The following is a 14,137-nucleotide window of genomic DNA, read 5'->3' as shown; positions in this document are numbered from 1 at the left end:
ATTAATTAGGCTAACGATCGTTAACGAGCGTCTCCGCATACGCCAGCACAGGCTGACGGATGCTCAACGTCTGCAATCATTAATTAGGCTAACGATCGTTAACGAGCGTCTCCGCACACGCCAGCACGGGCTGACAGATGCTCAACGTCTGCAATCATTAATTAGGCTAACGATCGTTAACGAGCGTCTCCGCATACGCCAGCACGGGCTGACAGATGCTCAACGTCTGCAATCATTAATTAGGCTAACGATCGTTAACGAGCGTCTTCGCACATGCCAGCACGGGCTGACGGATGCTCGTCTGCAATCATTAATTAGGCTAACAATCGTTAACGAGCGTCTCTGCGTACACCAGCACATTTTGTCTGATATTCAGCATCACTAATGACATGATTATGTAATTAATAATGTATAATTATTTTAATTATTAACATCCTAACAATATTTTTACGTAATCGTTTATAGTAATGTATAATTAATACTAACATAATAAATTTAATGTACAGTATAGAACAAATGCGTAATTAATAATATAATAATTAATTGAATGAGCTATTAATTAATTAGTTAATTAATTAATTAACGAGACTAACCTGCTGCTGGCATTCCTCCTGATCCAGTAGATACAGGTCGGCATCTTTTGCCACCAGGGCGCGCGTCTGTCTGTCGACGTTAAACACGGCCCAGCTGCTAGGGGGCGCATCAAGACCTGCCGGATAGAAACGCTGATTGTAGGGGGCGCATCAAGAGCTGGGGTCACGGTGAGGAACAGCGAGAGATGGACGGAACATGATAACAACAATGGGGAGGGGAACATGACAAGAACGAACAGTAAGGAATGACCGGAAAAAAAAATCGAGGAATGTGAAACGAAGAACAGCTCCAGATGTGATGTGATGAACGACGGGAACAGCCAACGGACGAACAAGGAACGAACGTCGATCGCTGAATGAACCACGAGCAAGAATAAACAATGAACCAGGAACAACGAAAGCTAGGAACAATGGCGAACGAGGAATGCAATGAGCGAGGAACAATGACAAATGAAGAGTATATGACAATCACGGAACGAACGAGGAACAAACGGCGATCGCGGAACATCACCTGGGATCTCGGCGAGGCGCCTCAGCGTCGGACTGTCGACGTTGTTCACGGTGAAGATCCGGTACGATCCGGCGAGAACGGCCAATCCTGTTCCCAGAGACGTCGAGAAGATCCTGCAGTCAACAGCTCCAGTGTCCTTCGCCTCCTGGAACGGAGATCGATCGCCATGGCAACGACAGATAATCTTACCTGTCCTATCCTCTCACCTGTCCCACACTTCTCTCACCATCCTCTCACCTGTCCAATACTTCTCTCACCTGTCCAATACTTCTCTCACCTGTCCAATACTTCTCTCACCTGCCCAATACTTCTCTCACCTGTCCAATACTTCTCTCACCTGCCCAATACTTCTCTCACCTGTCCAATACTTCTCTCACCTGTCCAATACTTCTCTCACCTGTCCAATACTTCTCTCACCTGTCCCACGCTTCTCTCACCTGTCCAATACTTCTCTCACCTGTCCAATACTTCTCTCACCTGTCCAATACTTCTCTCACCTGTCCTACACTCTCACCTGTCCCATGCCGAACACTCTCTTGAACTTTCCTAGCAGGCTGTACACCAGCACCTGCCCATCGTCCTGCACACAGAGTAGGTCCTCCGAACACGACCAGCCCATGTGTATGATGCGACCACTGTTCCACTGCAAGACACGCGACGCTCATAGAAACAAGATCCGATATTTACAACAATTACGTTTATTTTGTTATTACATTCGATTTAGACGTATTTATTTATGAAAATTAATATATTTATTTATTATTACCTTAGATTTAAATTATTGATGTTGTTAATATTATGTGTTATTAATGTATTTTCTTCTGATAATTAACAATTGATACTAATATATGATTAATATATTGTTGTTATTACTATTATTATCATTATTATTATTAATTTGAATTATTATTGAAGATTTCTATTAAATTGTATTAATCATGTTTTTAATCTAGTACGTGTCCGTTTGAGGATTTGCGAAGTCGGCACGCCAGCTAACGCTTGCATCCAGGGCTCGAATTAAGCGGCGAGAAGGGCAAGGCAATTTTTTTAGGGCACGTGAGAAATCGCCTTGAATTTTCTCTAAAATGGAAGGGCACAGAGGCAATTTTAAAAGGCACCAAGGCAACTTTCAAAATTTGAGAAGGGCACCAAGGCACTTTTGTAAAATAAAGGAAAACTCATAACAAATTAGTACATCAACATCGTCTTGCTTTTAATGTACAAAACAATATGCCCCCATGTAAGCTTACACCGTAACACCGACCCTTGTACCCACCTCTGCTAATGGAAGTACAGTAACAATAAATTTTATATGCCCGCTATCAGGAGTGAATAATTATCCGATGCTGTTATTGTTCCCTCCTGCGACTATCGGTTTTAAGCTCATCATTGCAACTACAGCACGCACGCGCACGTGTTATGTTGATTCGACTAAAAACGAAACTAGGGCAGTAGATTAAAGGGCACCGACGGCAATTACACAAAAGGGCAAGGCAGGTGACTGCCGTCGGTCGAGTTGGATTTTCAGGGGCAGTACGGCAATTGATAGGGGCACCGACGGCAATTGCCGTCGGTGCCGTCGGTTAATTCGAGCCCTGCTTGCATCCATAGCTAGAGGGTTGTACGTATGTTGCTGGGAAAATCAAGCGAATTTAATCAAAGGAAAACGCACGTGATCGAGAAGAAAAAAGTCGCTAAAAATTACCACAAACTCGGAGAGCTTCTGTCCGGCAGCAGAGTAAATAAAGATGACCTTCTTCGTGCTGCCCTGAACTTTGACGATCTTCGAGTCGTCCCTGGTCACGGCTGCAGCAAGAAATCCGTAGCAAGGCATAAAATTGATATATTCTGACTGAATGTGTATACATGTGTGTGTGTGTGTGTGTGCGTGTGTGTGTGTGTGTGCGTGCATGTGTGTGTGTGTGCATGTGTGCTTGTATGAGAGTGAGCGCACAAGTATGAGTGCGTATGTGTAGAAATATTTTTGTAGCATACCTTAATCATTCAATTGCACAAAAAATGTTGTCGTTACTGCATTACATTTTCTATTCGTGTTGTATAGCATTAATTGTACTGTATTGTATTGCTTGGAAACTTTATTATTTTGACCGCTCAACATTATTGCACCCATCAGATTTTACATACTTTTGAGGCTGTTATATGATATATTTTGGATACACATATTTGGATATATATTCAGATACATATATTCGGATACATATATTTGGATACATATATTCGGATACATATATTACAAACATATATTTGGAACACACACATCAGAAACAAACACAAACGCTGTCCGCGTGTATTCGTACCTATGGGTCCGCCGTACGGCGCCGCAACGATGAGCACCTTCGAGGGATCGACCTGCTCAACCCATCGCATCGAGTACAGATCGTACTTACTGAAATGCGTAATCAATCAGGAGAACAATTAGGCGGAATAGCATGAATGGCCGGTATCGTCTTCGCAGTGAAAACTCAACTTGTTTGAAGTTGAGATCTACAATCTCTAAGTTCGGTACTCGTCAACAATCTATGATGACAGTGTTACGTATATTGTGTAAATAGAGGGCAAAGCCAGCAAGGCTGAGAGGGTCTATGTCCCCCAGGGTACTGCCGGAACGTACCCTGGTACTATCTAATATGCCGGACCGTACCTCGCCTACGCCTACTCCCTAACCCTAAGCCTAACCCTAACAATATCAAATAGTTACCAGGGTACGTTCCAGTATACCGAAGCGTACCCAGGGTACGTTCCGGCGGTACCCTGGCCCTGGGAGACATAGACTCTATGAGCGCCAGCAAGGGCATAGCGCACAGGCACTTGGACCGTCTCAATAAAAAAAATTAATGGTAAACAAAACACGAGCTCTCTTATTCATGTTGTTTGTGCACAGCGCGGGCGTGCGGTGTACTTGCGTGTTGCAGATGAGCATTTGACTGGCATTTACACTTACAGGTGATTATAGGCGAAATAGAGTAGAGAAACATTAAGACTTTGGACCTTGGACTTGGTACATTTCGTGTTTATTTACCATTATTTTTTTTATTGAGACGGTCCAAGTGCCTGTGGCATAGCGCAGAGGGGAAGTGGTGGTCGAATTTCATTGCTCAACCGTCAACGGAAAAAAATGTTCGCGACACTGTCGTTAGTGACGCTAAACAATAATATTCATAGTACAGTAACACTAAGTGACTAACAACGCTTAGTTCGTCTGCTTGAAATAATCATAAATGACGAGTACAACGTTGCGCATAGGGCTGCGTTATGTTGTAACTGTAACGGTGGCACTAACATTATTATAGATTATCAGCTCTCTGAACTTGTGAAGCATGTTAATATTCACATATACGAGAGTAAGACTTACTAACATTAATGAAATTACCTGTAAAATACATTTTTGCCTAACCCAAGAGGCGTCCAGTCTCCGATGACTGTCATTTTGCGATTATAGCGACATCTTTCGAACTAAAATATATTTAATTGATACTTTGGCAATTAAATAATAAATGTTCGAACATTATAAAGTGGCAAATATGCACAGAGTAAATACGAAAAGCAGTAATACTAATCGTGACTCGTCGTCATATATGCTTTTATGCTATATATGTACACATTTCCGAAGAGTAACGTTATCACCAACATGATGCAATAAATTTAAAAGTTTTTATGAGCTACCGATAGATGGCAGAGTCGTCGTACGCAACAAAACTGAAATACAGAAACTGTAGTCTTTACATTTTGTCCGCGGTTCACTTATACTCGTTGTCATAAGCTAATATTTAAGCCATCGTAGACCGATTTCTCTACAACCGAACTCCGTCGCCAACGTGACAATGTGAAGAACGTGACCGTCCAAATGTTGTGAGCAGTAATACAAATAGTAGCCTGGTATCACTGCTTTTCTAGGAGTAGGACCCCGACTCCCGAGTCCTGGGTCCTCACAAACTACCGTACCGGTAACTGTCAATAACTTACATACGCTTCTAGCCTCCTACCAGTGCCACTGACTCTCAACTAGGAACTAGCAGGCGGTGCGCGTAACTATGGTTACGCAGGATTCGAACGCCGGCGGGTCTCCCGCCGACCTTGTTTTTGTCGTGGAGAACACAGGAAACCTCGCACCCTACTTTCAGGAGCTGAAGAATGCCTACGTCGTCCCAACGCTCGAGTAAGCTATCTACGTATAAAACTTTCTAGTTTGAAAAAAAGTAGCTAGTAGCTAAATCCTAGTTTGGAACCCCGGTGTATATAGTTAGCATAACGACGTGGATATTCGTCCGAGCATCGGACACCTGTTCGTATGCGCTATTCGTCCGAGCAGTTGTTGCGCATGCGCTGTTCATGTTGCATGCCGCAGGCGCACGGCACGAGTGCCGAAGGTAGGAAGTGTGAAGGAGGGGTCTGGGTGGTCTCCCCCCCAGACAATTTTTAAATCTAGATGCTCTTTAGGCTGGGGGCCTGTAGCGTTTTGCTACGGCAGCTCTACGGCTGTGACGCTCCTGCATACATGCGTTACGTATGTGGTTATACACCATAGATAGTGTTTGGTACTATCACTCGCGTATATATACGAAACCGAGCGTATAATAATAGAACCGAGTCGGTTTATAGTTAGTGTTAGTGTTAGGGCTGTGGTTAGGGTTAGGATTAGGGTTAGCGTTAGAGAGTAGGCGCCTCCCTAGACTAGCATTATATTACATTTATGTAATACAACATGAACAGCGCATGCGCAACAACTGCTCAGACGAATATGGAGCCAGTGTTTATTTCGTGAGTGATTTGTTTATCACTGCTGTCGGTTTGATGTTCGCAGGCACCTACATGGGTCGAAGATAGACGAACTCGACTGCGGATACGACGTAAGTCCGCCGCCCACCGCCAGATGGCAGCAGCTGCCATAAGATACACTTAATTTTTTTAAACTTTTTTTTGGTTTAATTTTCATGCATCTAGAATCAATGTGCTTGGTGCTCGAATGAGTGAATCGTAGATAGGGCGTGCTTTTTTAAGTTTTGCACGTCGGTACATCCTGTATGGGAAAATCGGATAGACTGTGGCGAGTCCAGTGGGAACAACCCATGCCGCTTCACGGTGATAATACTGTGGGGAGTTTACTAGTGGTAGTCGTACTAATCTCACATGGGGACCCTACCCCCTGTACAATGTACCCGCCTCAAAACAATTGCGGGAAATATTTTGCAATGTAGTTAGCGATCTCATCGTTGTTGATTGCGATTGCAGTGCAACAGCAACATGTTCGGACTGGTGACGTTTCAATCGTTGGATTGCACACCGGAACCCGTCGTCTCTTGCCTTCTCTCCACGGCACATCCCCACAAACTACTAAAGGCCATGGACACAATACCGTAAGCTCTCTAGCTCTCTAGTTCTCTCTATAGTCTGTCCTCACAAACTACTAAAGGCCATGGACACGATACGCGCTTTAGCTCTCTCTATACCATCCCTGCAATAAACCCCTAATGCTACTAGTACGACCTTGTGGTGTAGCATTCATACTGTGTTTCTCTCGCGCATTTCCTAGCATGCATTCCGGCTTACCCCGCCTCCCTCGCGCACGTGCGTGACCTCTGACCTCTGCTTTCAGGTTCGCCGGGGGCACGGGCGACGGCAGTAGCTACATCGCCGAGGGAATGGCCACCGCTCTGCACTTGTTCGACGACTTCACAGCCTTCCACGAGCCAAAGTACGTGCGTGCGTGTGCCGTCCACCGCCGCTCTGATTATAGCAAATAGCACGCCCCTCTGCCCCCTGCCCTCTAGTGCAGGGCCAGTTACCTTCGGGCAGGGATGGCTAACCTTTATGGGTTTTGCTATCGATTTATGCAGTAGAAAAAATAGCAGTAGTAAAAGTTAGGATTGGCATGGAATTTTTGTTATTGTTATTATTGTTATTGTTGTTGTCAGTCAGTGTTGTTGTTGTTATTATTATTGTTAAACTCGCTGCCATTGTTTGTTTGTTTGTCGTACAGCACAAAGATCCGGCGTTACTGCGTGCTGGTGTGTAACTCGCTGCCGTATCCGATGCCTTCACACGACTCGTCTAACTACAGCGACTACCTCGCTGATCAGCTAGCTTCGTTGATGGCTGAGGTACGCATCCATGCTCTCTTACATTATCTTCTTCTCTCTTCCTCTCTCTCTCTCTCTCTCTCTCTCTCTCTCTCTCTCTCTCTCTCTCTCTCTCTTTCTATCTCTTTCTCTCTCTCTCATATCTCTCTCCTCTCTCTCTCTCTCTCTCTCTTCTCTCTCTCTTCTCTCTCTCTCTCTCTCTCTCTCTCTCTTCTGTCTTTGCTCTCTCTCTATGTTTCTGACTCTCTGTCTCTCTCTTCTCAATCCGATCTCTTTCCTCTCCTCTTTTATTCTCTCTCTTTCTCTCTCTTCTCTCTCTCTCTCTCTCTTCCTCTCTCTTCTCCTCTCTTTATATCTCTCCTCTCTATCTCTCGCTCTCTTCTCTTCCCCCCCCCTCTCTGCTCTCTCTGATTCTGCCTAGCTATCTCGTCTGTTCTCTCTCTCTCTTTTCGTACCCTGTCTCCGCCCTTTCAAACATCACATCGTCACTCTCTGTGCATCAGCTCATACGACACCACCTCTATCCCTCTCCCCTATCCCCTTCTCTCTTGCTCTCTCTCTGTCCTCTATCTCTCTCTGTCTTGCTCTCGCCTCTCTTCTCCACCTCTTCTTTTCTCCATTCCCTCTCGGACCATGCCTCACCTCTAGCGACACCTTTTCTCTGTCTACCCCTCTCTCTTTCTCTCACTCCCTTCTCCTCTCCTCTCCCTGCCCCTCCCCCTCTCTCTTCCCCTCTCCCTCCCCTCCCTTTCTCTCTTCCTTTCTCCTTCTCCCCCTCACTCCCTTCTTCCTGCTCTCTCTCCCCCTCTCCGTGCCTCACCTCTAATGCACGCCTTCTCTCTCTCTCTCTCTCGTTGACAGAAAGGAGTGCACTTCTCTCTCGCTTCTCACCGCGCAAGCTCACGCGCCCTCTTCCGCTTTACGATGCTGTGCTGGTGTTTGGAGATGCGGCCAAGCTCTCCTCCTTCCTCCTCCGGCGGTAGAGCGCAAGAACTACTCAACAGAAAATGCCCCCCCTCTCTCCCTAACGTCACTTGTGTTGCTGCGCGGATTTACCAGCTCAGAGTACGCGGGGGCGCAGCGCCACTGGTGTGTACCGCGGATTTACAGCTCAATGGTAGTTGCTGCCGGGCAGGCCACCTGGTATTGCTACGGGATACAGCTCAAAGCTATGCGTGCGAGCAAGCCACTTGAGCTGTGGCACTAGCGGGATACCAGTTCAAAGCTATGCTGCCCGGCGCCGCAACTAGTGCCAACAGTGAAGCTAAACGAGTTTCGGATGGGTGGTACGGTAATACACTGACCAACGCATTTGTACGACTGTTTGCATAGCTGCTGGATAGTTATCTCGCAGTTGACAGTAGTAATAATTATTGGCACTATTAATGTCGCTATCAATTAGGTAAAAAGAACAAGGTACTAATTATCTGCATCTTCGTTACAGAACAGCCAGACGAGTCAATTCTTACGAGGCGAAGGCAGCGGATCGCTGACATCAAGCCAACGCATTAGGTGTCGGAGTCCAGGGCCTGGGAGTCATCCTTCCTCCTCCTTTCCGTCCTTCCTCTTTCCGTCCTCCTTCTCCTCCTCCTCATCCTCCTGCCTCCCTCCCTCCCGCCCATCCACCTCCAACCCCCTTCCTCTGCTATCATGTATCATAATGTATAAGTATACCGTAGTCCGACGTCGTTGTCGCGCGGACGTACGGACGATGGCCTCACCGTCCCGCGACGTCATTTCTTTTTGCCAGCCAACGCCGCGTCCAGAGCCATTCGGGAATCAAGAAGGGTGGCGCGGGGGCGGCCACCTGGTTGGCAGGGCAGGGAACGTCGCCTTGAGCGGCTAGCTTGACGAATGGCGGATGGCGACGGCGTTCAAACCTCTGATAGTGGTGCCCGGCAGCCAGCAGGGTGAGCCTGTGACCTGTCTATAAAGGACACTTGCATGCATTGCTCTTAAGTGACCCTTCTGTACAGGTTTGACTGTGCGTAGAACGCAAAGCTACCGTAAGCTGCATACATCCACGAAATGCGTCGTGTAATACAAATGAAACCATCGAAAATTTTGTTTGCGCTTCATATCGAAAAAGGTGAATGGCATTTGCGTTTCTTCGTCTCAGGCGCGTCAGCCAGGCCCAACAGCAAACGATGACGTCACAAGTGCATGCAGCAATCGATGACATCACAGGCGGCCATGCAGCAGACGATGATGTCGCAGGCGCGCATGCCGCAGCACGCGAGTCCGCAGCAGGGGATCAAGGGGGCGCCACCGATGTCGATGCCGCCGAGGCAGACGCAGCCAACCGAGTTGCAGCATCTATTACAGTCAACGTCAGCGCCCCCACAGCAGGTATTAATGCTTGCAGCCCCCCCACAGCAGGATTAAGCTTGCAGCGCCCCACAACAGGATTTAATGCTTTGCAGGCGCGCCCCACAGCAAGGTATTAATGCTTCGCCAGCGCCCCCACAGGCAAGTATTAATGCATTGCAGCGCCCACTAGCAGGTATTACATTGCTTGGCAGCGCCCCCACAGGCACGGCTATTAATGCTTGCAGCGGGCCCCCACAGCAGGTATTAATGCCTTGCAGCGCCCCCACAGCAGTATTAAGTGCTTGCAGCGCCCCCACAGTCAGCCGTATTACATGCCTTGGCAGCGCGCCCCACAGCAGGTATTAGTGTGCTTGCCCAGCGCCCCACAGCCAGTATTAATGCTTGCAGCGCCCCCACAGCAGGTTATTTAATGCTCTGCAGCGCCCCCACAGCAGCGTATTAATGGGCTTGCAGCGCACCCCACAGCATGGTATTAATTGCTTGCAGCCGCCCCAACAGCAGCTATTATTCTTGCAGCGCCCCCACAAGCACGGTATTAATGCTTGCGCGCCCCACAGCAGGTATTAATGCCTTGCAGCGCCCCCACAGCATGGTAATTAATGCGTGCAGCGGCCCCACAGCAGGTATTTAATGCTTGCAGCGCCCCACTAGGTGTTAATACTTGCACGCCCCCACAGCAGGTAATTAATGCTTGCCAGCCGGGCCCCCACAGCAGGTAATTTAATGCTTGCAGGCGCCTCCACAGCAGGTATTAATGCTTGCAGCGCCCCCACAGCAGTATTAATGCTCTGCAGCGCCCCCACAGCAGGTATTAATGCTTGCAGCGCCCCCACAGCAGTATTTAATGCTTAGCAGCGCCCCCCAGCAGGTATTAAAGCTTGCCACGCCCCCAAGCAGGTATAATGCTTGCAGCGCCCCCACAGCAGGTATGTAATGCTTGCAGCGCCCCCACAGCAGGTCATTAATGTTGCAGCGCCCCACAGCAGGTATAATTAAATAGCTATGCCAAGCGCCCGCCACAGCAGGGCTTATTAATGATTGCAGCGCCCCCACAGCAGGTATTAATGCTTGCAGCGCCCCCCACGAGGCAGGTATTAAGCTGCAGCGCCCCACAGGCAGGTATTAATGCTATGCAGGCCCCACAGCAGGTATTAAATGCTTGGCAGCGCCCCACAGCAGGTATTAATGCTTGCCAGCGCCCCCACAGCCGGTTATTAATGCCTTGCAGGCGCCCCCACAGCATGGTATTAATGCTTGCAGCGCCCCCACAGCAGGATTAATGCTTGCAGCGCCCACAGCAAGGTATAACTGCTTGCAGCGCCCCCACAGATGGTATTAACTGCTTTGCAGCGCCCCACAGCAGGTAATTAATGCTTGCAAGCGCCCCCCCACAGCAGGTATTAATGCTATGCAGCGCCCCCACAGCAGGTATAATGCTTGCAGCCGTCCCCACAGCAGGTATTAATGCTTGCAGCGCCCCACAGCAGGTATTAATGCTTGCCCAGCGCCCCCACAGCCAGGTTATTAATGCTTGGCAGCGCCCCCACAGCAGGTATTAAATGCTTTGCAGCGCCCCACGCAGGATTAATTGCTTTGCAGCGCCCCCCACAGCAGGTATTAATGCTCCTGCAGCCGCCGCCCAGCAGGTGGCGGTATTAATGCTCTCCAGCCGCCCCCACAGCACGGTCATTCATATGCTTGCAGTGCCCCCCACAGCAGGTGATTTAATTGCTTCTGCAGCGCCTCCACAGCAGGTATTAATGCTCTGCAGCGCCCCCAACATCAGGTTTTAATGCTTTGCAAGCGCCCCCACAGCCAGTAATAATGCTTCGCAGCGCCCCCACAGCAGGTATTAATGCTTGCAGTGCCCCCCACAGCAGTATTAATGCTCTGCAGCGCCTCCACAGCAGTATTAATGCCTTGCAGCGCCCCCACATCAGGTATTAATGTCCTGTGCAGCCGCGCCCCACAGCAGGTATTAATGCATTGCCAGCGCCCCACAGAGGTATTAATGCTTGCAGCGCCTCCACAGCAGTATTAATAGCTCTGCAGCGCCCCCACAGCAGCTATTAATGTGTGCAGCGGCCCCCACAGCAGCTATTAATGCTTGCAGCGCCCCCACAGCAGCGTATTAATGTTGCAGCGCCCCAACAGCAGTATTTAATGCTTGCAGCCGCCCCACAGCAGTATTAATGCTTGCAGCGCGCCCCACAGGCAGGTATTAATGCCTCTGCCAGCGGCCACCCACAGCAGGTGATTAATGCTGCAGCGCACCCACAGCAGGTATTAATGCTTGCAGAAACGCCCCACAGGCCAGGTATTAAATGCTTGCAGCGCCCCACAGCAGGGTATCTTAATGCTTTGCAGCGCCCCCACAGCAGGTATTATGCTGTGCAGCCGCCCGCCACAGCAGGTGTTGAATGCTTGCAGCGGCCCCCACAGCAGTTATTAATGCTTAGCCAGCGGCTCCCACGCAAGTTAGCGTTGTAGGTATTAAGTAAATAAAGAGCAGTTGCAAAGCTGCAAAGCGGGCGCGATGAGCTGCACAGCGGCACGATCGAGCGTTAAACGTATTTTCTGTCACTAGGGGCACGACGACAGGAATTAGTTTATGGCGCAGGACCAGCAGCGAGCTCAGGCTCCCCCTGGTGGCCAGGTAACCAGCAGATGTGAGGGTGACGCCAAACCAGCCAGCTATGCAGAGCGAGGGGAAGATATACACAGTAGAGGGGGAGGCGCGGTGGCAGGGAGACGGGGGCGGGGGGAGGGAGAGTTATGTGAACGGGGGAGCGGTGATGGGGGGAAGTACGAGGCTAAGTTTGCATCATTTAAGCTTAGTAAGTAGCTGGGCGTACTTATCGAGTAGAGTATACATTATTAATATCCTGATATCTTTCTTATCAAACGATAGTATATATTTATATATAATATATATAATATAATATGATATGTCATGGATAAATCTCTCTCCTCCTTCTTCTATCGTATAATATATATATAGTATATTACATATACATATCAGTATATATACGCACTTGTGTATAGATATATATATATATCTTATATATGATCATTGCAGTTCGTTTGTGCTACATTTGTGCACTTTCGACAGACTGTAGGAACACTGTATGTAGTAATCCTGTGGGGCATTCATTCCGTACCGTTTATAGTTCTCCGGCTAAGAACCGCACCGCCTCCTGCGTGCTTCTTCACTACAACCACTCAACCACTCACACTTCTAGCAACCGCTCTCCGTTTCTAACTCACTCACGTCGCTCTCTCTCTGTCTCTCATAGTCACTCTTCGACGCATCAACGACGGTTAGACGGAAGGCGCCCGCAGACGAATGATCGATCGATCGGTGGTCAGTGATTCGATCCGATTGGTTGGTGGTCGACATCAGGTGGTCAATCGCTCGCATCAGTGGTCAGCCAATCATAGTTTCTGGCAATTGTATCGGTGGTCGGTCGGACTCGATCAATCATTGGCTTGGTCAAATCGATCGATCAGTTTTTCGCGTCAAATCAATTGGTGGCTTGGTTGGTCAATCAATCGAACACTGGTTGGTCGATCCATGATTCGTTGGGTTGGTCAATCAATCGAACAGTGGTCGGCGGCGATCGATCGTTTATCGTCAATCCGATCTGTTAGTTCTGGTCGATCGATTGAATCGGAGGTCATTTGCGCTCCAGACACGAAGAATCACGAGATCTGTCGTTCTTTGATGAAATCCCACATAGTCGGCGGGGGGGGGTATTATTTTCTACGCCGATTTTGTCGACCACTGTTTCGCGCCGGTGACGTCGTTGGCGCGACGCGCGGCGATTGCGCGAAGTTCGGGCGGGTAAGGTGGCCGCTGCCTTCGGTCTTGGCTCGGTGAATGCTCACTGCTTGTTAGTGGCTTCGGTGTTAGAGACTCATGCCCCTAACATTCTGCTGCGATGTGGCGACACCGCTAACAAATTCTGAGACAAATTTGAGGACAATATAAGGTAAGAACATACTGAGTACAAATCTGAGACAAATATAGAAAACAGGAATAATCTGAGACAAATGTAAAGCTGAACCTAATGAGGACATGTAAAAACGACAATAATAAGGTTTATGCAGACTATCCTAACACAATGTAAATGGGACTGAAGAACATGTAAATAAGACAATATAATGTGATGTGAGACAATATTAAAGTGATCTGAGACAATGTGAGACCAATGTAATGTGACCTGAGAACAATGATAAGACAGAATATGTTGATCTTGAGACAAAAAATAATACAAAAAGTGATGCAAGACAAATATAAAGGTGAACACTAGAGACAAAACGTTAAGACAAAAATATTAACATGACATTCGACAATTCTAAAAGACAATATAATTGATCTAAGCAAAGATGAATCTGGCGGGACAATTCTGAGACAAAATTTAAGACGATATAAGCAGACCAGTCTCAATTTGACATCGGTTGAATCTTGAGGTTGGATAATCCAAGCATCCTTGAAAACGACTACATAGCGGCCAATGCTGACAAGCCACAACGTCACAATCGAAATGCAACGTGAGACAACTGAACAACGCGAGAAAAATCCGAGACGTTTGTTACCTCAA

General features: G+C 47.9%; 2 protein-coding genes across 2 annotated transcripts in view; one reads left to right on the top strand and one right to left on the bottom strand.

The window, feature by feature from the left end:
* LOC106816064 (vacuolar protein sorting-associated protein 16 homolog) overlaps positions 1 to 4,551 on the bottom strand; it is an 8,303-nt gene extending 3,752 nt beyond the window's left edge. The window contains exons 1-7 of the mRNA XM_014820619.1: positions 4,496 to 4,551; positions 3,423 to 3,511; positions 2,810 to 2,910; positions 1,619 to 1,747; positions 1,105 to 1,249; positions 594 to 709; positions 182 to 226 (exon numbers count right to left, since the gene is read on the bottom strand). Of these exons, the coding sequence (XP_014676105.1) occupies positions 182 to 226; positions 594 to 709; positions 1,105 to 1,249; positions 1,619 to 1,747; positions 2,810 to 2,910; positions 3,423 to 3,511; positions 4,496 to 4,551 (681 nt within the window). The remainder of the gene's footprint in view (positions 1 to 181; positions 227 to 593; positions 710 to 1,104; positions 1,250 to 1,618; positions 1,748 to 2,809; positions 2,911 to 3,422; positions 3,512 to 4,495) is intronic.
* Positions 4,552 to 4,821: 270 nt separating this feature from the next.
* Positions 4,822 to 14,137, top strand: part of LOC106816061 (mediator of RNA polymerase II transcription subunit 25-like) — a 35,761-nt gene continuing 26,445 nt past the window's right edge. The window contains exons 1-6 of the mRNA XM_014820618.1: positions 4,822 to 5,281; positions 5,927 to 5,972; positions 6,355 to 6,479; positions 6,719 to 6,817; positions 7,103 to 7,223; positions 8,064 to 8,085. Coding sequence (XP_014676104.1) covers positions 5,157 to 5,281; positions 5,927 to 5,972; positions 6,355 to 6,479; positions 6,719 to 6,817; positions 7,103 to 7,223; positions 8,064 to 8,085 — 538 coding nt within the window. The 5' untranslated portion in view covers positions 4,822 to 5,156. The remainder of the gene's footprint in view (positions 5,282 to 5,926; positions 5,973 to 6,354; positions 6,480 to 6,718; positions 6,818 to 7,102; positions 7,224 to 8,063; positions 8,086 to 14,137) is intronic.

Source organism: Priapulus caudatus, unplaced genomic scaffold, assembly GCF_000485595.1.
Source record: "Priapulus caudatus unplaced genomic scaffold, Priapulus_caudatus-5.0.1 Scaffold1273, whole genome shotgun sequence".
Classification (NCBI taxonomy): domain Eukaryota; kingdom Metazoa; phylum Priapulida; class Priapulimorpha; order Priapulimorphida; family Priapulidae; genus Priapulus; species Priapulus caudatus.
Note: the sequence above shows the minus strand (reverse complement) of the source record. Positions and strands in the feature narration are given on the sequence as shown.